The sequence below is a fragment of the Oncorhynchus tshawytscha genome, linkage group LG08 (assembly GCF_018296145.1).
Source record: "Oncorhynchus tshawytscha isolate Ot180627B linkage group LG08, Otsh_v2.0, whole genome shotgun sequence".
In the NCBI taxonomy this organism is placed as follows: Eukaryota; Metazoa; Chordata; class Actinopteri; order Salmoniformes; family Salmonidae; genus Oncorhynchus; species Oncorhynchus tshawytscha.
In genome coordinates this window covers 43,103,864-43,129,863 of record NC_056436.1, presented here as the reverse complement: position 1 = coordinate 43,129,863, position 26,000 = coordinate 43,103,864, and the positions used below count along the sequence as shown (strand labels likewise).

The window sequence follows — 26,000 nt, the reverse complement described above, 5'->3', positions numbered from 1 at the left end:
TAATCTCTACTGCCTCTGATCTGGCGGACTCACTAAACACAAATGCTTTGTTTGTAAATGATGTTGGAGTGGCTATCAGTAAATAAAAAATATAAAAAATAAAATGATGCTGTCTGGTTTGCTTAATATAAGGAATTTGGAATGATTTATGCTTTTACTTTTGATACTTAAGTATATTCTAGCAATTACATTTACTTTTAAAACTTAAGTATATTTAAAAACAAATACTTTTTTACTTTTTCTGAACTAGCATTTTACTGGGCGACTTTCATTTTTACTTGAATCATTTTCTTTTAAGGTATCTTTACTTTTACTCAAGTATGATAATTGGGTACTTTTCCCACCACTGGTAGTATATAGTACAAGTACTATACTATATGTCAAATATTTGAAGATACATTCAGAGCAAAAGGAAAAAAATACATCATACCGGAACTTAAAAAACACACAAACTCCAAACTTCTTTAAGAATAGTTCTTTATATATTTCTCTATGTGAAACAAATGACAATCATACTACACAAATAAGCAAGTACTGTTGTAACAGTCAGAGAAAACCACTCTGGAAATTAGTACATAACATGAAATACAGATACCAGTATATAACTGTAAATTATTGCTTGATTGCTACTTTGTTTTTTGGATAACTACAGTACAATACACAATATTCAGATTTCAACAGAACAGTACACAACAATAACGGACGGTATTGACCTTTTTGTATTGTAGACTTTCCAAAAAAACATTCAAACAGAGTCAATTTTCAACACGACGCAATGAGAATTGATTTGATCGAGCATTTCAGGACTTTGTTTTTTAAAATCTTTACATCAACATAAAAGTAGAAGCCACAATTTTTGTGATGCACGCTGGAACTGGTCTCGGCAACAAAAACACTTGGCATATATACATAAATATACGTTTTCTCTTTTCAACAGTGACCAAAAATGCACCCAGTTTCAAAGACTGTAAAAAACATCAGATAAGCATCATCAACATAATCATCGCCATTGTCATCAATCATCAATATTTTCACCAGTCAGCACAACTAAAAACTGCTTATGCCATTATGGTGCGTTTCAACACTTGCTGCCGGCTTCGTTTTTAGAAGTCACCTCTGAAAGGACAACGCTTTGCACATGGAAGTATGTTCCAGAGGACAAGCCCTGAAACAAAAACACACATTCGTTCTGTGGTTGCAACCATCTATCTTGTCAAAAGACAAGTTTCCCTGTTCTTCCTTCCACACCTATTCAGTGATACACTTATATCCAAAGGACTCCCGAGCCTTCAAAACCCCATTAGCGAGAGGTGGAATTCAGATCATTTGAGAGTCGGGACTCACACTGCTCTGTTGGTGAGAAGGCTTCCCAGGTGTTCATCTTGAAAAACAGAAGATAAAAAATAACAGACAAAAAGAATGTCGATGAGGAGCGTTCTCTCTAGCAAGACTGCATCTTACAAGGATAAAAAGAAAATGCAGAAAAAGTGCTCGCATGCAGAGACCATAATGCATTTTTAATGTTTTCTAACACGGATAAGGTTTACGTTCACCACTGAGGCCAAATGTACTGTATTGAACACTTGGAACACTCCACCTCAATGGTTGGGCTTTAATTTAGAAGAAAAAAAACCTGACTAGATTCAAAACACCTTTTCAGGATGGGAATAAAATCAAGGACTCGACATGGAATAGTCTGTATTCGACTATTCTCACTATATGGAATATGTTTCTGTGACAAAACAAAAACATAAGGACTTTTTATGGCATGAAATCATTGTAATGACAGACACTTGGCATCACATATTCTTTTATTCAAGGTGCATAGTGGGGAGAAAAATCAAACATTCTGGAAATAGTTACTCTGAAAATAATTGGCTAAATGGCTAAAAGCACACTTTATTTATTTAGGAGTTGGTAATAGCTTTTTTTTGGAGGAGGAAAGTAACAACTGTGAATGCAGCAGTATTCCAAATTGGAGTGAATCAAATCAATGCTTTCTCTTAAGTTTCTTGAGTTTCCAATGATTTGCGTTGTGACTGCAAGGTGAGACGAAGGCGTTGGTTGATATCTCCAGAGGCAAGGAGGCCAATTAACAATTTTCACTTTCTCAGCAACGCTTAATGTCAATCATTAAAACCTAATGGACTATTTCAACCTACTGACTATTCAGCTATTTACAGCGAGAACGAAGAAGCGGCCTTAAACGCTCAAGAGCTGACAGAGGAAATTCAGGACCTTCCTTCAGTGAAGCTCCAGAGATCTCGAGATTTTCAGTGCAAAACGAGCAATATAGGTCTCAGAAGAAGAAAAACAGACATATATATATATATATATATATATATATATATATAAACTGGGTTGATATCATAACAAGAACCAAAAACCATTACCGGAAAGATGGGAATCATAAAAATGCCCCCTGAAAAAACATTGACACTCTTGAAGATTAACGCTAGCTTTTACTCCTATCCTAAAGCCCAACTATTAGGCTTTAAGAGAGAGACCTACTCTTAGGCCTTTACTCACACTGTAAAGGTTTCGTTTCACTCTCAGTCTTATATCTTGCTCAGCCAGCCTTTCCCCTCTCACTTGACAATATAAAATTATAGATATGCGTGTCGTCAAAAGCGTCATTCCTGTCGTCTGGACCAGTATAAAACGCCTCAGCTGCCGACTATAGTAAGTAAGCATGCAAAAAAAAACGATCGTTTGTGGTATCAAATACATGTTAAGAGGAAGAACACACATCTAGTTCAGCAAAAACCAACATACACATCTCTGAAAAAAAAAAAAGAAGGACAGAAGCAGAACCAAAAAAATAAAGTGCAAACACCACCGCAAGTTTGTTGTTACCACATGGCGACCTTTTTTTATGTCGTGTGTGACCTCGATAGGTTCCTTTGCTTCGTACAGTAGTTTAGTGTTTGAGTCTCTGTAGTAAGTATTTTTCTCATAAGAACTCATATATACATGCAGACGAGAGGAATACCAGGCAATCACTCCTGATTCCTATGATAGCAGAAACAACCAATCGGCTGATATGATAAAAGAGCAGAAGAAGAACCGATGTAAACAACCAAAATCTCTCTTCGGAGGTATTGCATGTCCCCGAAGTCCATTGCACACAACTAACCGATGACGGAAATGAAGGAAAGAAGAAGGAGAGGTCAGACTAGCGGAACTACTACGGTACTAGCACATATGAGAGCTGAGTGTATGATTCTATGACAGTGTGCCTGCTTTAGGGGGGACACGGTGTTACATTACCGCCCCTGGCTGAGTAAGGGTCAAGGGTTCCGTTATCCCTCCCTCTCTTTCCTTTGAGTGTGATGAGTGTGCGTGTGAATCTCATCCATCCTCCATCATCCATACAGGCCAGGCCGCCTCATTCCATCCAATAGCCACGCTCCGTCCACAAACACCACCAAATGTTTGTCGTTTGTTTGTTTTTGGTTGAATTGAAATGAGGGGCGTTGTCTCGTTGTGTCTCTGCGAGTGCAGAGACAGAGAAGACAGGTCTAGGTGTGTGTTTTGGGGGGGTCGTAGGAGTGGGGTCCGAAGTGGAGGGTCCTAGTTGAGGACTTGCGGTGGTCCGTCGGGGCGCCGGGTTTGGACAATCTGCTGTTTCTGCTTGGGGCGCGCTTCGGCGTTGTTGTCGTCTTCGGCATCGCTGTCGCACACCTGCACGACCACACTGGGGGTCGACTCCGTGCCCGCGTGCAGCTCATAATTCTCCCCTAGAGAGGGAGTGGGGAGGGAAGGATGGAGGGGGGGAGGAGAGAGACAGGGAGGGAGAGAAAGGGAGAGAAAGAGAGTGAGGGAGAAAAAAAAAAGAGAGACTAATATACCAGACTTTATTTGCCTTTACAGTGCTACACATGCATCAACAGGCCTACATCAGCATTCCAGTTTAAATATTTTGATTAGATGAGCCCCCTGAATGTCGGATCTCCCACTGAAGCAGATTGAAGCGAGTCAACCCACTCCAGGAACAGATGCAAAAGCCAGGAAAAAATGGTTCTCTCTAGAACCTAAAAGGGTTCTTCAGCTGTCCCCATAAGAGAACTCTTTGAAGAACCCCTTTTGGTTCCAGGTAGAACTCTTCAGGGGTTCATGTAGAACCCTTCCTGACAGACGGAACTCCCCTGCAATGACCGGTGGTCATTCCCAATGGCCAATGTTATCAGCTGTTGCAACACTGGCTGGCTGCAGCCTAATGAAATGTACTGCAAGATAGGATAGGATCAAACTGTCTGTTGCTATCATGTGCCAAACAACTAGTGAATTGGCTACTAGAGAATATATAACACGTTATAAATGTTAGATGGCATGGAACAAATGTTACTAACGTTATATGATTCTTAAAATATACAGCCAGTATAATATATCAAATAGAGGTGGAATAATACAGATATCAAGATTTTATATACTTCGGTATTCGTGTCATAAGAAGGAATTCTCCTCAACCACACCCACAAATTTGGAAAAACAAACATTCTTTCCCATTGACCCCCATTGTAAAAGAGCCAACTTCGTCGTCGATCTTTTGCTATACAGAATTGTCAAACCTTCCAGAAAAGCTGCTGGGTTGTTCAATGTGAGTGTAAACAGGTAAAAAATCCTGACCATTGGTTCGCAATGCGTCCATGTAAGGAAATAGAGCCTACGAGAATAGCCTTCTGGCTTCAAGCTACTCGGTGTGGAAGAGTGGGAAAGTGGGGACACAGTGTCCAAGTAAGCTACACATAGCTATGTGTGTGGAAAACATTTAATCATAGCTTGTTTAGTATCGTCTGTTTGTAACTCCACTTACTACTTGTAGCTTTATGGTCTTTATGTTTGTGTTGTTGGTCTTGGCTAGATTAGAATATATTCGTTTTTAGATTAGTTTATTACTCACATGCACATGGTTGCAGATGTAATTGTAGGGTACTTTCACACCCTGATCTGTTTCACCTGTCTTTGTGCTTGTCTCCACCCCGCTCCAAGTGTTGCCCATCTTCCTCATTATCTCCAGTGCATTTATACCTGTGTTCTCTGTTTGTCTGTTGCCAGTTCGTCGGTTCTGACCATTCTGCCTGTCCTGACCCTGCCTGCTGTTCTGTACCTTATTGACACTGACCTGGATTACGGACCTCTGCCTGCCTTTGACCTGTCTTTTGCCTGCCCCCTATTTGGGTCAGTAAACATCTGTGACTCTAGCTGTCTGCATCTGGGTCTTATACTCAGTTCTGGTAGTACGAACTGGCCATGACTGACCCAGCAGACCCAGACCAGCTCCACAATGCTGTCTCCCTGTAAGGAGCCACCTTTGAAAGATACAAGGAGTTACTGCAATGTCTTATGTAGGGACTCCATACCCTGGCAGAATGCCATGACCAGGGGGCCTGCCCATCCTCTTCAACAGCTTAAAGCTCTGCTTGGTAGATAGCTAGCACTCACGTGGCTTAATGTTAGCACCGTCATGAAAAGGGGCATGAAGGAAGCCCTCACGTGGCTTAATGTTGGCACCGTCATGAAAAAAGCATGAAGAAAGCCCCACAATATTACATTTTTCTAAGTAGTGAAAATGCTTGGGAGCAGGCAATGTTGAAAAGTAATCTAGACATTTTGTACATTTCTTAAATGTAGTTTTGTTATTGACTAAAACAAGCATAAAACAAGAAAATTGTGTCTGAAAAAGGTTGTTTGTTTTTGCTGTGAGCCAATTGGGTAACCAAGGTAACCACATGTTGTTTTCCCATAGGTGGGCAGGGCCTCAATGTTCTATTTAATACCGACTAGGCAACACCAATGCTCACATCACAACTGCCCTCAAATACACATGCAGATTGTATCACGGTTGCCATGAAGACCAGACAGGGCAGAGGGAAACGTGATAAGAGGTTTCCCACACCACTGTCTGACAGGAAAAACAAGGCCCTATTTTGTCCCGGGAGGGTCACTACCATAGGCGGCCAGCAGAGAGTGCTAGGGCGCCACACTGCAGCAAAGCACTAATCTGAATCCGAGGCAGGCTAAAGAAGCCCAAACAAGCGTCAGCTCTATTTCCTGATGCCTCCTCCTGTTACCATAGTAACAGTGAGTGCAGCGGTGGTCTGGGCTTCAACATGGTAAATCATGTAATGTAGGAATCATGATTGTTCTTGTAATGCATTTAGAGGGGGTTGTGGTGGTGCATTAGAAATTAAGCCATGTCAGAGGCTAAATGGCATAGGCTATATCTCGTTTAACAGCCCTTAATGTTCCCTGGTAGACTATAAGAGAAGCACTCAAAATGGTACTGCATGTCCTGATGTCTGGATGAAAAGACGAAGTGTTCTGGAAGGTTTGACAATTCTGTACACACAAACTTATTGACACACATGTAGAGTGAAGAACACACACCTATAATATAACTAGGGACCAGACCTTTTCCTGACAACAGGCCAGGAGTTTTTCTTGGATCAGGTCACGTGGGCCTATTAAAAACATATTATGGTGTAACTGACGACCATATCTTAGAAGGGTCTCCTTTTTACAGATGACAAGGGTCTTTAGCATCATAAACAATGAATCTGTCCTTCCTCCTGAAGTGTGCAAATAGTTGGTTCCCTTCCCTTCATGGACTTAGAAGGAAATAACTGGCGTAAGAATAACAGTGGAAACTCCCTCGAGCCCAATGCTTTAACATTTGTGGGGAGTTGTGTATGGGCGCACACATCAGGAGAAAGGACATGTTACTGGGACGCACACAGTGAAGAATCCTGGCAGCTTGGTGACCTAGTAAACCATGTGACCCTCCTGACCCCAGTATGAAAGAACACAGGTGTCATTACTCCAACACAGGTGTCATTACGCCGAACACAGGTGTCATTACTCCCTGTTTGATATGGCTGGCATCTCTCAAAGGTCACCGTCTGCCTGCAAACGCTAGCCCTCTACTCAGCCAGACAGACAGAGAAGTGTGGATGCCATAAGAGAGAGGCATGAGGGAACATAATATATCGTCTGAGGATTCATCTCTTTTTCTGATGGACATTCATACTTCGTCAACCACCCAGCATGCCTCACAAAGCAATTGTATGCTTGAATGCTAATTGGTGCCCTTTTTGTGACCTTACTGGTGTCCTATGATTCTCACGATACCACAGCAGATAAAGCTGGTGAACTCAGTTCAGTTAACTATTTGAGTAAATGTTTATAAAAGGGTAGAGTGTGTGTGTGCTTGTTAAATGGTGTGTATTTATGTGTACGTATGTGTGCGTGCATTTGTGTATGTGTCTATATATGTATTTATATGTGTGTGTTCGTGTGTGTGTGTGCACAAGAGTGTGTGTAAAGTGTGTGTGTACTGACCTGGGCCTAGCTTGGCCACAGCACACAGCAGGTCGTAGTTGATGACAGGCGTTGCGTCTTCGCTCTGGCTCCAGCCCACGGCCGGCGAGGCGGGGGGCGAGATGAGGAACTGTTTGACGGGCGCGGGAGGGGCCAGGTACGACTTGTCTATGTCCTCCCCAGAGTTCTGAACCTATAGAGGGGGAGAGAGGAGGAGAGGAGACAGGGGGGCATGTCAGAACGGATCATGTTCATTTGGACACACCATGGAAAAATTTTAAAACATTGCAATGCTGGAAACATTAAAGTAGAAAACATTAAAGATACGTTGTGCATTAATGAATACACCCCGGCTGCTGTTGTATAGGAAGCACACTGTGTTCTCTTCCTGTTGGCTCTTCCTGTTGGAACACTATGTACTGGATTATATCTATATAATACACACACTTGGTGTAGGGATGGACAAGAGTAATCGAGTACTCGAACGGACGTCAAAGTTCGATTTTTTTAAACAGAGATCACATTTTTTTTCAAATACTGTATAATGATTTAGTGGAATGTGCTTAGTGCCTGTCTGAAAAAAATACATTTTGTCTTGAAGACGATGTTAATTTGCTTTGACTCTAGTGTTCCATTTGTACATGTGCATTTGCAGGGCACAACAAAAAAAAAGAAACCAAGCCAAGCATTAGACAGTTCTTCTCCCTACATTCCCTTTCCCCTCCATGTCTCATTCCCTCAATTGCGTTCCGACCGCTCCCTCTACACACGTGTGCTGCGTGCGCACACAAGCTCCTGTTACGCATACAGAGATAAATGCATCTAACTGATGGGATACTACACAAGCTACATTCCTTGCCAAATGACGACGGTTTCATCACAAATTGAAAATGGACTGGTTGATTGAAGTAGGAAAATATGTGTTCCAACAATGAGCTGCAGTTTTGGAATAAATGCTTCCCGTCTATTTTCCTCTTAGGCTACTTTGCCAACTGCTAGTGCCATTTCCCGATTGGTTAGCCTCGGCTATAACCCATAGACAGATTCCACACTGAAAATAAGCAAAAACTCTAGTTTGATAAAGACAGAGTGTATTTTTTAAAATCAGAATCATTAAGCATAGGCCTACATAGGTAATTCATCATCATGCAGTGTTCAATGTGGAATTGTTCATCCTTTTTGAGACAGAATAAACGAAATCGAACTGTAGACACATTTTGGTTTGTAACCCTGAAAAAAAATGTGTCTTTCAACTCACCAAACTGAGCCCTGCTTCAAATGATCACCCTGTGAGAAAGAATGTTCCAGACGCGCGAGATGCATATCACATCGCACTGGCAACTTGTTTAATTTGGAGAAGAAAAAAAGTATGTTCTATTTTATTCTGTTATATTACATCATGTTTTTTTTGTAACTATAAAATAGGTTTGTCTTGACTGTGATAAGGCCTTGGAAAATAAGAGCTTCTTGTCTGCTCAATTAACAAAACAAGGTTATGCCATTGCACAGCCATAGGCTTCTACAATCCACTGAGGTTACTGCCTTTTTGAAGATTGTGTTTCACTATACAATATAACCAGTTGATATTACGGTTTCAATAAATTAATCTTAAATGGCACTTGCTTTTTTGATTGGCTGAATATATATGGGGCAATTTAGCAATTAGGATTTGTTCCCTGTAATGTTTATGATATATGAGGCATTGTTGCACAAAAAAAAGTGAGTAAAAATGTCAAATGCCCATCCCTAACACCTTGGTTTGTAAGAGGTGTGAAAACTGGCTGCAGGGAAGTCAGGCGCAGGAGAGCAGAACTGGGTAATAACTGGAGCAGTTTAATGATGCAAAACTAACGGCACCCAGGACAACAAAATATGGGTTGAAATAACCCGTCGCAAACCAGTCTGAAGTGCACAAAACACTTTACAACAAACAATTCCACACACAGACATGGGGGGGAACCGAGGGTTATATACATGACACGAAATGAGGGAATGTAAACCAGGTGTGTGGGAAAACAAGACAAAACAAATGGAAAATGAAAGGTGGATCGGCGATGGCTAGAAAACCGGTGACGTCGACCGCCGAACGCCGCCCGAACAAGGAGAGGAACCGACTTCGGCGGAAGTTGTGACATAGTTAGTACCCTTAACGGACCACCCACGTAGAAAACACACTCCGAACAAACACATGCTGAGCACAACCAAGGAGCATAGTCATTAGCAGAACCCACTCACTCACACACACACACCCACAATACACACCCACAATACACACAAGGACGCATGCCCGACTACACACACTCACGCACAAACACAGAACACACTCACGCACACATACACAATGCCTGTAGAGAGACATACAAAGACACACACACTTGCAATGACACAAAAGGGAAAAAATGTGGAATTAATGACAACGCTTCAGAAAAACCTCAGACTGACGGACCTGAACCCATTGTGAGTGGAAGACGAGGTCAGGTCTAGCTCAGAGGCCACTACATTCTCAATGGGGAGAGTACAGTATAGAAATAGAGAAAGAAAGGCTGCACACAAATATGCTGCTCCGAGTGCTTTGATTCAACCTGCACCACAAGGCTATGTGTCTTGTATCTTGCATTTGAAACATCTCTCTCGTGGAACCAGTGCAAATAAAGTACTTGGGAAAGTACTTAATGGGAGCAGCTGCCAATGGCATGTGCCGGCTCTATCTTCGTAGTACATTGCACTCCACATATAGTGATCACATTTGTTCTGGACGATTTGATCACTCTAAGCAGTTGATTACAACAATTACAGAAAGCGCATTCACGATAGCAGAGTGTATGTTTTTTGTTGTCGGGGCCATGGACGGTGTGAACATTTGGGATGAGCAAATCAGTTCCTCACACAGCGTTGGAGAGTACAGTAAAGTAAGGTATGTACCGGAGGATACAGTGTACTGACGTGTGGCAGGTAGCCTAGCAGTTAAGAGCGTTGGGCCAGTAACCAAAAGGTCGCTGGTAAGAATCCCAGACCCGACTAGGTGAAAAATCTCAACCCTAATTAGTCCTATAAGTCTTCTGGATGAGAGAGTCTGCTTAATTACTAAAGTGTAAAATGTAAGTGCAGGCCCCCGGTGTCTGGAGTGTGAAGTCACAAAATACTCCTCAGTTTTATCAGCTGTCCTGGTGGTTGGTCTCAGACTATCCCGCAGGTGAATAAGCCAGATGTGGAGGTCCTGGGCTGGCGTGGTTACACGTGGTCTGCGGTTGTGAGGCCGGTTGGATGTACTGCCAAATTCTCTAAAACTACATTCGAGGCGGCTTATGGTAGAGAAATGAACAACGAATTGTCTGGCAACAGCTCTGGTGGACATTCTTGCAGTCAGCATGCCAATTGCATGCTCCCTCAAATCTTGAGACATCTGTGGCAAAATGTTGTGTGACAAAACTGCACATTTTAGAGTGATCTTTTATTGTCACCAGCACAAGGAGCACCTGTGTAATGATCATGCTGTTTAATCAGCTTCTTGATATGCCACACCTGGTGGATGGATTATCTTGGCAAAGCAAAATGCTCACTAACAGGAATGTAAACAAATGTGTCCACAAAATATGAGAGAAATAAGCTTTGTGTGCATATGGAAACATTTCTGGGATCTTTTATTTCAGCTCATGAAACATGGGACCAACACTTTACATTTTGCGTTTATATTTTTGTTCAGTATAATTAGTATAATACATAAATCCCCATAAAAATCTGTCAGTTTAAGCTAGAGATATCTGTTTCTTTGCATTGGATGAGTCACACTTCCGCATCTGCGGTGAAATTTGACAGAGCTAGAGCGGTCTTTGTCAGACCATGAGTTATCCTGAATATAGGTCTTATCACAAAATCATTGATAGCATCCGGAACTGTTTGGCCTACAAACTATTATGACTACTCTATGGAAAGGGAAGACTCTCACGAACATGATTGTGTGCTCCGTTTTGCTCTATGACTACAATCGAACAGTCAAACAGTTTGGGCTACACACCAACATGATCCCTCTGTGGAAAGGTGACACTCTCTCGAATACGTACCTGTCAGTTGTTGTCCTAAAAAAAGTTGTCTGAAGGTCCACGGTACAAGTCGAAAAGATTAATGGAAGTACACTACATAACCAAAAGTATATGGACACCTGCTCGTCAAACATCTTATTCCAAAATCATGGGAATTAATATGGAGTTGGTCCCCCCAGTGCTGCTATAACAGCCTCTACTCTTCTGGGAAGGCTTTCCACTAGATGTTGGAACATTGCTGTGGGGACTTGCTTCCATTCAGCAACAAGAGCATTCGTGAGGTCAAGCACTGATGTTGCTGTTTCAATTCAGCGGTTCAATTAATCCCAAAGGTATTCGATAGGGTTGAGGTTAGGGCTCTGTGCAGGCCAGTCAAGTTCTTCCACACCGATCTCGACAAACCATTTCTGTATGGACCTTGCTTTGTGCACAGGGACATCATCATACTGAAACAGGAAAGTGCCTTCCCCAAACTGCTGCCACAAAGTTGGAAGCACAGAATCGTCTAGAATGTCATTGTATGCTGAAGCATTAAGATTTCCCATCACTGGAACCAAGGGGCCTAGCCCGAATCATGAAAAACAGCCGCAGACCATTATTCCTCCTCCACCAAAATTTACAGTTGGCACTATGCATTCAGGCAGGTAGCATATTCCTGGCATCCGCCAAACCCAGATTTGTCCGTCGGACTGCCAGATGGTGAAGCATGATTCATCACTCCAGACGCGTTTCCACTGCTCCAGAGTTCAATGGTGGCGAGCATTACATCACTCCAGCCGACGCTTGGCATTGCGCATGGTGATCTTAGGCTTGTGTGCGGACGCTCGGCCATGGAAACCCATCACATTAAGTTACCAACGAACAGTTCTTGTGCTTACGTTGCTTCCAGAGTCACTGAGCTCTTCAGTGAGGCCATTCTACTGATAATGCTTGTCTATGGAGATTGCATGGCTGTGTGCTCAATTTTATACACTTGTCAGCAACTGCTGTGGCTGAAATAGCCGAATCCACTCATTTGAAGGGGTGTCCACATACTTTTGTATATATATTGTACTTCTGGCACTGCAGGATTTGAGTCCCTGGCGGCGTAGTGTTTTACTGATGGTAGGCTTTGTTACTTTGGTCCCAGCTCTCTGCAGGTCATTCACTAGGTCCCCCCGTGTGGTTCTGGGATTTTTGCTCACCGTTCTTGTGATCATTTTGACACCACAGGGTGAGATCTTGCGTGGAGCCCCAGATCGAGGGAGATTATCAGTGGTCTTGTTTGTCTTCCATTTCCTAATAATTGCTCCCACAGTTGATTTCTTCAAACCAAGCTGCTTACCTATTGCAGATTCAGTCTTCCCAGCCTGGTGCAGGTCTACAATCTTCTTTCTGGTGTCCTTTGACAGCTCTTTGGTCTTGGCCATAGTGGAGTTTGGAGTGTGACTGTTTGAGGTTGTGGACAGGTGTCTTTTATACTGATAACAAGTTCAAGCAGGTGCCATTAATACAGGTAACGAGTGGAGGACAGAGGAGCCTCTTAAAGAAGAAGTCTGTGAGGTCTGTGAGAGCCAGAAATCTTGCTTGTTTGAAGGTGACCAAATTCTTATTTTCCACCATAATTTGCAAATAAACTCATCAAAAATCCTACAATGTGATTTTCTGGATTTTTTTCCTTCTCATTTTGTCAGTCATAGTTGAAGTGTACCTATGATGAAAATTACAGGCCTTACAGGCCTCTCATCTTTTTAAGTGGGAGAACTTGCACAATTGGTGGCTGACTAAATACTTTTTTGCCCCACTGTATGGAGACTCTTTAGTGCCAGAAATATGGGGATAAATACAGTTGAAGTCAGAAGTTTACATACACCTTAGCCAAATAGATTTAAACTCAGTTTTTCACAATTCCTGACATTTAATCAGAGTAAAAAATTCCCTGTCTTAGGTCAGTTAGGATCACCACTTTATTTTAAGAATATGAAATGTCAGAATAAGAGTAGAGAGAATGATTTACTTCAGCTTTCATTTCTTCCATTACATTCCCAGTGGGTCAGAAGTTTACATACACTCAATTAGTATTTGGTAGCATTGCCTTTAAATTGTTTAACTTCGGTCAAACGTTTCGGGTAGCCTTCCATAAGCCTCCCACAATAAGTTGGGTGAATTTTGGCCCATTCCTCCTGACAGAGCACGCTTTTTCAGTTCTGCACACACATTTTCTATAGGATTTAGGTCAGGGCACTGTGATGGCCACTCCAATACCTTGACTTTGTTGTCCTTAAGCCATTTTGCCACAACTTTGGAAGTATGCTTAGGGTCATTATCCATTTGGAAGACCCATTTGCAACCAAGCTTTAACTTCCTAACTGATGTTGCTTCAAGATATCCACATAATTGTCCTGCCTCATGATGCCATCTATTGTGTGAAGTGCACCAGTCCTCCTGCAGCAAAGAACCCTCACAACATGATGCTGCCACCCCCGTGCTTCACGGTTGGGATGGTCTTCTTCGGCATGCAAGCCTCCCCCTTTTTCCTCCAAACATAACGATGGTCATTATGACCAAACAGTTCTATTTTGGTTTCATCAGACCAGAGGACATTTCTCCAAAAAGTACGATATTTGTCCACATGTGCAGTTGCAAACCGTGGCTTCTTCCTTGCTAAGTGGCCTTTCAGGTTATGTCGATATAGGACTCGTTTTACTGTGGTTATAGATACTTTTGAACCTGTTTCTTCCAGCATCTTCACAAGGTCCTTTGCTGTTGTTCTGGGATTGATTTGCACTTCTCGCACCAAAGTTCATTCATCTCTAGGAACGCGTCTCCAGAACGCGTCTCCTTCCTGAGTGGTATGACGGCTGCGTGGCCCCATGGTGTTTATAGTTGCGTACTATTGTTTGTACAGATAAATGTGGTACCTTCAGGCGTTTGGAAATTGCTCCCAAGGATGAACCAGACTTGTGGAGGTCTACAATTTATTTTCTGAGGTCTTGGCTGATTTCTTTTGATTTTCCCATAATGTGAAGCAAAGCAGCACTGCGTTTGAAGGTAGGCCTTGAAATACATCCACAGGTACACCTCCAATTGACTCAAATTATGTCAAATAGCAAATCAAATAGCAAAATTATCCTTGGTATGACCTTCTTAAAACAATTCCTTATAGCATAGTAGAACCCCCCCCTCCCCTACCTCGGCTTAGACAGGGCTTCTTCACTTTCACCATGATGCTTAGTGATTTTGGGGTGCCATTCCATTCCACAATATGGCGCGCTTCAAATTCACATATTTCCAGCTTCACATGCCATCTGGAGTTTTCCATAGGAATATGTGGATGACATCACTATCTACTGGTCTTAATGTCTATGCTTTAGCATAATTTATACCTGGTGCTAACAAGTGTCCTTCTGTCCTGATCTTGTCCTCATTCTGATTTGTGCCCACATTTTCTGAACCATGTCTACACATTAAAATGTGTTTCATATCCGTCTTTTTAAAAATTATTTTTCATGTATTTCACCTTTATTTAACCAGGTAAGCTAGTTGAGAAATAGTTCTCATTTACAAATGCGACCTGGCCAAGATAAAGCAAAGCAGTGCGACAGAAACAACAACACAGAGTTACACATGGAATAAACAAGCTTACAGTCAATAACACAATAGAAAAAAAAGAAAGTCTATATACAGTGTGTGCAAATGGCATGAGGTGGTAAGGCAATAAATAGGCCATAGTAGCAAAGTAATTCAAATTTAGCAGATTAACACTGGGGTGATAGATGAGCAGATGATGATGAGCAGATGATGATGTGTAAGTAGTGATACTGGTGTGCAAAAGAGCAGCAAAGTAAATAAAAACAAGATGGGGCTGAGGTAGGTAGATTGGGTGGGCTATTTACAAATGGACTATGTACAGCTGCAGCGATCGGTTAGCTGCTCAGATAGCTGATGTTTAAAGTTAGTGAGGGAAATGTAAGTCTCCAGCTTCCGCGATTTTTGCAATTCGTTCCAGTCACTAGCAGCAGAGAACTGGAAGGAAAGACGGCCAATGGAGGTGTTGGCTTTGGGGACGACCAGTGAGATATACCTGCTGGAGCGCGTGCTACGGGTGGGTGTTGTTACCATGACCAGTGAGCTGAGATAAGGAGGAGCTTTACCTAGCATAGACTTATAGATGACCTGGAGCCAGTGGGTCTGGCGACGAATATGTAGCGAGGGCCAGCCGACTAGAGCATACAGGTCGCAGTGGTGGGTGGTATAAGGCGCTTTGGTAACAAAACGGATGGCACTGTGATAGACTACATCCAATTTGCGAAGTCAAGGATCGGTAGGATAGTCCGTATTACTAGGGTAAGTTTGGCGGCGTGAGTGAAGGAGGCTTTGTTGCGGAATAGTGTCTGGATTGTGACCAGATTTCCTGGTCCCTCCCTGTATGCAAATTATTTTACAGCTATTATTTCAAGAATAATATTTATTTATTTATTTTAAGATGCATATTGATGCATAAGTCAATGGTGCCACCTGTCAATGATTTTTATAAGGTGGGATAATGATGATTTAAATGGTTTAACTGTCCTGATCAATCTACACATGTAAGATATCCAGACACAATGCGTGCCTGACTACCTCCGGAAGTGGTCAGAAAGATCTGATCACAAACAGTTCCCAATGCGTCTTTTAATCGTCTTCACCGGTCTGAAAATGTGGGCACAATCAGAATGTGGAAAAGATCAGGACAAAGGATGCATGTTAGAACCATGTATAAACTAGAACCATGTATAAACGGGGCTTCTGTAACACCTGGGGTCGTGTTTACTAGGTACCAAATTGAAAAAGAAACACTGAAAAATGGAGGGACTATCCAATCTAGACTTTAAAAACATTCATTTTAGTTTTCCATTGCAAAACAAACCTTAAACCAGGAAGAGTTCACTCACCTGGGCAAAGTAAAGCTCGAGCTGCTTCCCGTTGAACTCGGTCTCGTGGAGCTCGACACGAGCGCGGGCGGCCGCCTCCGGAGTGCTGAAGCTGATGCGGACTCGCCTGAAGCTCTTGAACATCTGGAAGGACGTCTGCTCGTCATAGATCCTGAATAAGGCCTCAAACCGCTCCTGGGAGAGAAAGAAAGAACAATTGGCCATTTTAGACTGGAGTTGATCCTGCACCTGTCCTGAAATGTCACCATTAAGCATTTCAGGCATTTTTTGTAAGGTAGCATATCCCTACACTGCAGCATAGCTCTAGAGGTGTGTTCCCCCCTTACAAGGATTTGAGCATCTGGAAAGGTGTTATATAAATGCAATCAATTAATGTAATTATTATAAACCTACATTTATAAATCTACATCCATAGATGCTGCTCCATGGCTGACCCTGTGCCTTGTGTGTGTGTGATACACGTGAATGTGTGCATTTTGGGGAGGGTTAAGATTAGGCTGAAATCAAAAAAGGGACAATAAAGTATATACATGCCTTGCGAAAGTATTTGGCCCCCTTGAACTTTGCGACCTTTTCCCACATTTCAGGCTTCAGACATAAAGATATAAAACTGTATTTGTTTGTGAAGAATCAACAACAAGTGGGACACAATCATGAAGTGGAACGACATTTATTGGATATTTCAAACTTTTTTAACAAATCAAAAACTGAAAAATTGGGCGTGCAAAATTATTCAGCCACCTTAAGTTAATACTTTGTAGCGCCACCTTTTGCTGCGATTACAGCTCTAAGTCGCTTGGGGTATGTCTCTATCAGTTTTGCACATCGAGAGACTGACATTTTTAACCATTCCTCCTTGCACAACAGCTCGAGCTCAGTGAGGTTGGATGGAGAGCATTTGTGAACAGCAGTTTTCAGTTCTTTCCACAGATTCTCAATTGGATTCAGGTCTGGACTTTGACTTGGCCATTCTAACACCTGGATATGTTTATTTTTGAACCATTCCATTGTAGATTTTGCTTTATGTTTTGGATCATTGTCTTGTTGGAAGACAAATCTCCGTCCCAGTCTCAGGTCTTTTGCAGACTCCATCAGGTTTTCTTCCAGAATGGTCCTGTATTTGGCTCCATCCATCTTCCCATCAATTTTAACCATCTTCCCTGTCCCTGCTGAAGAAAAGCAGGCCCAAACCATGATGCTGCCACCACCATGTTTGACAGTGGGGATGGTGTGTTCAGGGTGATGAGCTTTGTTGCTTTTACACCAAACATAACGTTTTGCATTGTTGCCAAAAAGTTCAATTTTGGTTTCATCTGACCAGAGCACCTTCTTCCACATGTTTGGTGTGTCTCCCAGGTGGCTTGTGGCAAACTTTAAACAACACTTTTTACGGATATCTTTAAGAAATGGCTTTCTTCTTGCCACTCTTCCATAAAGGCCAGATTTGTGCAATATACGACTGATTGTTGTCCTATGGACACAGTCTCCCACCTCAACTGTAGATCTCTGCAGTTCATCCAGAGTGATCATGGGCCTCTTGGCTGCATCTCTGATCAGTCTTCTCCTTGTATGAGCTGAAAGTTTAGAAGGACGGCCAGGTCTTGGTAGATTTGCAGTGGTCTGATACTCCTTCCATTTCAATATTATCGCTTGCACAGTGCTCCTTTGGATGTTTAATGCTTGGGAAATCTTTTTGTATCCAAATCCGGCTTTAAACTTCTTCATAACAGTATCTCGGACCTGCCTGGTGTGTTCCTTGTTCTTCATGATGCTCTCTGCGCTTTTAACGGACCTCTGAGACTATCACAGTGCAGGTGCATTTATACGGAGACTTGATTACACACAGGTGGTTTGTATTTATCATCATTAGTCATTTAGGTCAACATTGGATCATTCAGAGATCCTCACTGAACTTCTGGAGAGAGTTTGCTGCACTGAAAGTAAAGGGGCTGAATAATTTTGCACGCCCAATTTTTCAGTTTTTGATTTGTAATTTTTTTGGGGAAATATCCAATAAATGTCGTTCCACTTCATGATTGTGTCCCACTTGTTGTTGATTCTTCACAAAAAAATACAGTTTATATCTTTATGTTTGAAACCTGAAATGTGGCAAAAGGTCGCAAAGTTCAAGGGGGCCAATACTTTCGCAAGGCACTGTATTCTATTAATTAATGAAAGGAAGCAGACAAACAGTGGGAGAGAGGGGAGTAGTGAAAAGGGTGGGTGAATCAATCATTCAGCCATTTGAAACAGAATATGATCTTGCCATTTGAGCAATAGGGGACATAGGGGTGTCCTGTGTCATAGTTCCTCTCTTGTGGCCCATCCTCTGTTGTGTTAGCACTCTAGCGGCATCTGCTACGCGTATTGGATTTTCTGGACTGGCGGACATGTTGGATTGTGAAATTTGAGGTTTTCAACTTTCCAGGTCACCCTCCCCTGTTGTTCACTAAGCAGACTGGAAAGGCAGACTTTTTGAAAAATAATAGTGTAGATCAGATATATTATACAGTGCATTTGGAAAGTATTCAGACCCCTTGACTTTTTCCACATTTTGTTACGTTACAGTCTTATTCTAAAATTAATTCAATTGTTGTTTCTTTCTCATCAACCTACACACAATACCTCATAATGACAAAGAAAAAAAGGATGTTTTTTTGTTTGCAAATGTATTAAAAATATTCAGACCCTTTACTTAGTACTTTGTTGAAGCACCTTTGGCAGCGATTACAGTATTGAGTCTTCTTGGGTATGATGCTACAAGCTTGGCACACCTGTATTTGGGGAGTTTCTCCCATTCTTCTCTACAGATCCTCTCAAGCTCTGTCAGGTTGGATGGGGAGCAGTGCTGCACAGATATTTTCAGGTCTCTCCAGAGATGTTCGATCGGGTTCAAGTCCGGGCTCTGGCTGGACCACTCAAGGACATTCAGAGACTTGTCCCGAAGCCAATCCTGTGTTGTCTTCGCTGTGTACTTAGGGTCGTTGGTGAACCTTCGCCACAGTCTGAGGTCCTGAGGTTTTCATCGAGGATCTCTCTCTCCCAGTCCCTGCCACTGAATAACATCCCCAGAGCATGATGCTGCCACCACCATGCTTCACCTTAGGGAGGATCTTTTAGGTGCCTTTTGGCAAACTCCAAGCAGGCTGTCAAGTGCCTTTTACTGAGAAGTGACTTCCGTCTGGCCACTCTACCATAAAGGTCTGATTGGTGGAGTGCTGCAGAGATGGATATCCTTCTGAAAGGTTCTCTCATCTCCACAGAGGAACTCTGGAGCTCTGTCATAGTGACCATCGGTTTCTTGGTCACCTCCTTGACCAAGGACCTTCTTCCCCAATTTCTCAGTTTGGTCGGGCAGCCAGCTCTAGGAAGAGTCTTAGTGGTTCCAAACTTCTTCCATTTAAGAATGAAGGAAGCCACTGTGTTCTTGCTGACCTTCAATGCTGCAGATCTGTGCCTCGACACAATGCTGTCTCGGAGCTAGATGGGGCAATTCCTTCGACCTCAAGGCTTGGTTTTTGCTCTGACATGCATTGTCAACTGTGAGACCTTATATAGACAGGTGTGTGCCTTTCCAAATCATGTCCAATCATTTGAATTTACCACATGTGGACTCCAATCAAGGATAATCAATGGAAACAGGATTCACCTGAGCTCAATTTCGAGTCTCATAGCAAAGGGTCTGAATACTTACGTAAATAAGGGATTTCTGTTTTTTATTTTTAATACATTTGCAAAAATGTCAAAAACATGTTTTCGCTTCGTCACTATGGGGTATTGTGTGTAGATTGATGAGGGAAAAATATATTTCATCCATTTTAGAATAAGGCTGTAACGTAACAAAATTTGGAAGAAGTCAAGGGGTCTGAATACTTTCTGAATGCACTGTAGCTTCGAAATCGTGACATTATGAACTTTTTAAGAAAATAAGCTGTTTCTTGACTCTATGTACATGAATATACAGTGCCAGTCAAAAGATTGCACACACCTACCTACTCATTCAAGTATTTTTCTTTATTTTTTACTATTTTCTACATTGTAGAATAATAGTGAAGACATCAAAACTATTAAATAACACATATGGAATCATGTAGTAACCAAAAAAGTGTTAAACAAATCAAACATTTTTTTTTTTGCCTTGATGATAGCTTTGGCATTCTCTCAACCAGCTTCACCTGGAATGCTTTTCCAACAGTCTTGATGGAGTTCCCACATATGCTTAGCACTTGTTGGCTGCTTTTCTTTTACTCAATTTGGTTGAGGTCGGGGGATTGTGGAGTGAGCTTGTGGCCACAAAATGGGACCACAAGTGTTAAAGTGCATAAAAATCATCTGTCCTTAGTTGCAGCACTCACTAAGGAGTTCCAAACGGCCTCTGGAAGCTATGTCAGCACAAGAAGTGTTCGTCAGGAGATCCGTGAAATGGGTTTCCATGGCTGAGCAGCCGCACACAAGCCTAAGATCACCATGCGCAATGCCAAGCGTCAGCTGGAGGGCTGTAAAGTTCACCGCCATTGGACTCTGTAGCAGAGGAAACGTGTTCCCTGGAGTGATGAATCACGCTTCACCATCTGGTAGTCCGACGGACGAATCTGGGTTTGGTAGACGTCAGGAGAACGATACCTGCCCGAATGCATAGTGCCAACTGTAACGTTTGGTGGAGGAGGAATAATGGTCTGGGGCTGTTGTTCATGGTTCGGGCTAGTTCCAGTGATGGGAAATCTTAATGCCACAGCATACAATGACATTCTAGATGATTCTGTGCTTCCAACTTTGTGGCAACAGTTTGGGTGAAGGTCCTTTCCTGTTTCAGCATGACAATGCCCCCATGCACAAAGGGAGGTCCATAGAGAAATGGTTTGTCGAGATCGGTGTGGAAGAACTTTATTTTTTACATTTTTTAAAAATTGTACCCCTTTTTCTCCCCAATTTCGTGGTATCCAATTGTTGTTGTAGCTACTATCTTGTCTCATCGCTACAACTCCCGTACGGGCTCGGGAGAGACGAAGGTTGAAAGTCATGCGTCCTCCGATACACAACCCAACCAGCCGTACTGCTTCTTAACACAGCGCGCATTCAACCTGGAAGCCAGCCGCACCAATGTGTCGGAGGGTACACCGTGCACCTGGCAACCTTGGTTAGCGCGCACTGCGCCCGGCCCGCCACAGGAGTCGCTGGTGCGCGATGAGACAAGGACATCCCTACCGACCAAGCCCTCCCTAACCCGGACACGCTAAGCCAATTGTGCGTCGCCCCACGGACCTCCCGGTCGCGGCCGGTTACGACAGAGCCTGGGCGCGAACCCAGGGACACTGATGGCACAGCTGGCGCTGCAGTACGGCGCCCTTAACCACTGCGACCACCCGGGAGGCTGGGTGTGGAAGAACTTGACTGGCCTGCACAGAGCCCATACCTCAACCCCAATGAACACCCTTGGTATGAATTGGAACACCGACTGCGAGCCAGGCATAATCGCCCAACATCAATGCCAGACCTCACTAATGCTCTCGTAGCTGAATGGAAGCAAGTCCCCGCAGGATTGTTCCAAAATCTAGTGGAAAGCCTTCCCAGAAGGGTGGAGACTGTTATAAACATTAAAAACACCTGCTCTTTCCATGACATAGACTGACCAGGTGAGCTATGATCCCTTATTGATGTCACCTGTTAAATCCACTTCCATCAGTGTAGATGAAGGGGTAGTAGGTGCCATGTGCACCGGTTTGAGCGTGTCAAGAACTGCAACACTGATGGTTTTTCACACTCAACAGTTTCCTGTATGTATCAAGAATGGTCCACCACCCAAAGGACATCCAGTCAACTTGACACAACTGTGAGAAGCATTGGAGTCAATACGGGCCAGCATCCTTGTGGAACGCTTTCGACACCTTGTAGTTCATGCACAAACTAATTGAGGCTGTTCTGAGGGAAAAAGGGGGTGCAACTTAATATTAGGAAGGTGTTCCTATTATTTTGTACACTCAGTGTATTTAAGGTATACACAGTGTTGGTGAGTAACGGATTACATGTCATCCATGTACATGTAATCCGTTACATGTAAAGGATTACAAAAAACAGTAACTGTAATCCACACTAAAATAGTGTAATCAGATTATAGATATTTTGAAAAATTTGATGATTACCTCGAAGATTACTTTCAAATTCAGAAAGGATGCTTGCGGGAAAAAATCTTTAACTCTTCTCTGTTTTCTCAATGATAGCATTGAAAAAAGTTTAAGTTTGTTCCACCTGAGCGAGTCTGACCACAAGTCAGAGACCACTATGATGACACATCAAACACATTTGGTGTATCGCGCGAAAAGAGCAGGAATAGGCTTTTGTAGGCTATAGTCCAGACTATGTCTTCCAATGGTGCAACTGCTGTCAGCATTTGGGTAATCTGAGTTTGGGTAATCCAAAAGTTACGTCACTGATTACAATTTTGGACAGGTATCTAGTAACTGTAACGGATTACATTTAGAAAGTAACCTACCCAAGCCTGTGTTTACAGTATTATGATCAGAGCCATACATATGGCCCTTGGTCAGATGTGTGTCTGTCATATTTAGCAAAACAAAAAGCTTGTTGAGGGAGTACCACTTTCATTCAGTGTCAACATTCAGAATGGTGGTATTAGTTTATGCCTAATATATATATATATATATATATATGTATCAGGGGTAACCATGGTGTTCCTCTGCCCATCCACTGCTGTGTTTGGTAAGGAAATTAGATTTCCCATCTGAATCCTTCTGGCCCTCCAGATGCTATCGTCTCTCTCCTCTCCCTATCTCCCAACCTCTCTCTTTTCTCCCTCCAACGCCCTCTTTTTCTCAATGTTCTCCCTCTCTCTCCATACCTCTCTCTCCCTCTCCCTCTCTCTCTCTCTCTCTCACTGCTTGGACAGAGTGACATTTTAGCTGTGAATTCAATCGATGGACTCTGTCGGGAGCCAGTAACTGGGAAGAGACCAGGGAAGGTGGAGGCTGGCTAGTTGATACAGGGGGCTTTCTCACAGCACGCTCCACAGACAGAGCATTCAAGGAGACTATTCTTTCTCTCTCATCAAACCTGTTTTTGAGAGAGGGAAGAAAAGGTAGCCATGAAACTATAGGCATCGTTTAAAAGGAACTGGTGCTGACTTCCTTTTGGTCGGCTCGGCGATGCCATTTTGGGTTAGAGCAACTGTAGTTGAATTCAGCTAAACAGAAAGGCTCTCAATCACATAGATATCATAGTTTTCCTGAAAGGACACAATTGATTGAAGGAAGCATTTACTATCACACTAAATAATAATTACTCCTTCAAATGGAAATGCTAAAATAACAATAATATTGGTACTGGTACGCGTATGTGTCAGACTTTACTATTGGTACAAGAGCATAAGATGTAATTCACCTCTTGTTCCAAAGGTATCGTCAAACACATACACGTTTGTACCGCGTTGCTATGGGGATACGGAAGTGTGAAGGTATGAGACACTGACAGTAACAGGTTGATAAAGAGCGTAAACTGTGGAAAAGTGAATAAGCTGCTTGTAAAAGATGAGCACTCCTCAATCCCCATGTGAATTTCCTTATCTGCTTTCCAGCCAGAGCTAGATTCACTATCGGTGGCACATCTGATTGGTGTTTAACTCACCATACAAGGGCCTTTCCATTCATAAGCCAAGAAAATGGTTAAATTTTTGTTTCTGTGTCTTGACTCCGCCCTTCAGTCTGTAGCCGTGCCAACCCCCTGACATAGGGACTACTTTTCCACTCAGAGCCTCTGTACTGAACGAGTAGTGATGAACCCCCTGCAGTTAATTCTAGACTACTATCATCAACACCCATGACTAACATGTGGAAAACACACACACACACAAAAACATCATGGATATACTAAAGTCCTCCTGATGTTGAGCTGCCAGGAAGTGGGTTGCATATCAAACCCTATTACAGTAGGCTACATTCATCCAGTACTTGAGTTATGGCTGTTTTGTGACCCCTGTCAGTTTCAGCTCTGTCACCAATCACCTGATATGCTGTTATGCTGTGGTTAGCCTCGTCGGATTCCCTAAAACGGGAAAACAGGATTCCCTAAAAAAGTACTCATTACATGTTTAATACTTAGCAGGACAGGAAAAATGTCTAATTCACACACTTATCAAGAGAACATCCCTGGTCATCCCTACTGCCTCTGATCTGGCAGACTCACTAAACACCAATGCTTCGTTTGTAAATTATGTCTCAGTTGTTGGAGTGTGCCCATGGCTATCCGTAAATTTAAAAAACAAGAAATCAGTCTGGTTAGCTTAATAAGACATTTTTTTATGATATATACTTCTACTTTTGATACTTAAGTACATTTAAAACCAAATACTTTTAGACTTTTACTCATGTAGTATTTTACTGGGTGACTTTCACTTGAACTCGAGTCCTTTTCCTTTAAGGTATCTTTACTTTTACTCAAATATGAAAATTGGGTACTTTTTCCACCACGGCGCCTCACAATACGTCAAAAAAAATCAAATGCCTTGCTTGGGCGGAGCTCCAAAGGTGCTCACCAGAAGAGTGCCGTAGGAGCACCAGTGTGTGAGGACAGAAAATGTCAACATAACAAACCCTGGTGACAAACCATTTTAGAATGTTTGCAGCACACTAGTTTTCACAATATTTCTCTGTCATTTCGAGATTAGCTAAAGCTCAAGGAAAAGGGGAGAAATGGTCTTCAATGCTGGCCATATCAATATTTTAACATTTTGATATTTCTGAAGTGATATTTGCCTGTAAAGGCTAGCATGAGGGACAAGAAGTAGCTAGCCACAACGAGGTTCGTTTTGAGAAGTCAGCTAACCTTGTAAGCTACCTACGTATAACTAGCTAGCTACTAGCTACACTACAAGACCAAAAGTACGTGGATACCTGCTCGTCAAACATCTCATTCCAAAATCATGGGTATTAATATGGAGTTGGTCTCCCCTTTGCTGCTATAACAGCCTTCAATCTTCTGGGAAGGCTTTCCACTAGATGTTGGAACATTGCTGTGGAGACTTGCTTCCACACAGCCACAAGCGCATTCGTGAGGTCGGGCACTGATGTTGGGCGATTAGGCCTGGCTCACATTTGGCGTTCCAATTAATCCTAAAGGTGTTCAATGGGGTTGAGGTCAGGGCTCTGGGCAGGCCACTCGCACACAGACACAAAGCCCCTCCCCCTGCCACTCACAACGACGAAAGATAACTTTAAACAAGCAGTTTAAACTCGCTATTTGCATTTGCGATTTGGTCCAACAGACGAGAACCTAACCTTTCTAACGACACCCTTTTTATGTCTCAACTCCCATGTAGAATAGAGCAGACACTACTAGAACGAGAGTATCAATGAACATGATTGTGGAAAATGGATGCTCAGTTTGTCTCGTACCACGTACCGCTAGCAGCATTTTAGCCACAGACTGTCATGTTCTGTCTTTGTTTTATACATGTGCAATGAGCATACCAATCTTTTATTTACATCAGGAATAGGCAACTTGTTCTCATTCTAAGAAACAAGTGTCTTCCTAAGCAGGTAAGCCACTTGATTTCGAAATCTTAAAGTGAATAGGCTATGCTGTTCAAACAGCTGGAGATGGGTGTATTCATAATGTTTAACTCATCTACCATGTTAGCAAGCAAATAGTTCCAGGTTGGCTTTACTTTAAATATAAAGATTAGCTGGCTACTCACTAGCACGTGGGCTTGTGCTCG

The 26,000-nt window shown here is 42.6% G+C and overlaps 1 protein-coding gene across 1 annotated transcript in view; it reads right to left on the bottom strand.

Annotated features, from left to right (window-relative positions):
• Positions 1–460: 460 nt before the first annotated feature.
• Positions 461–26,000, bottom strand: part of rcan3 (regulator of calcineurin 3) — a 51,770-nt gene continuing 26,230 nt past the window's right edge. Inside the window, exons 2-4 of the mRNA XM_024429719.2 lie at positions 16,274–16,447; positions 7,342–7,513; positions 461–3,740 (exon numbers count right to left, since the gene is read on the bottom strand). Coding sequence (XP_024285487.1) covers positions 3,574–3,740; positions 7,342–7,513; positions 16,274–16,447 — 513 coding nt within the window. The 3' untranslated portion in view covers positions 461–3,573. The remainder of the gene's footprint in view (positions 3,741–7,341; positions 7,514–16,273; positions 16,448–26,000) is intronic.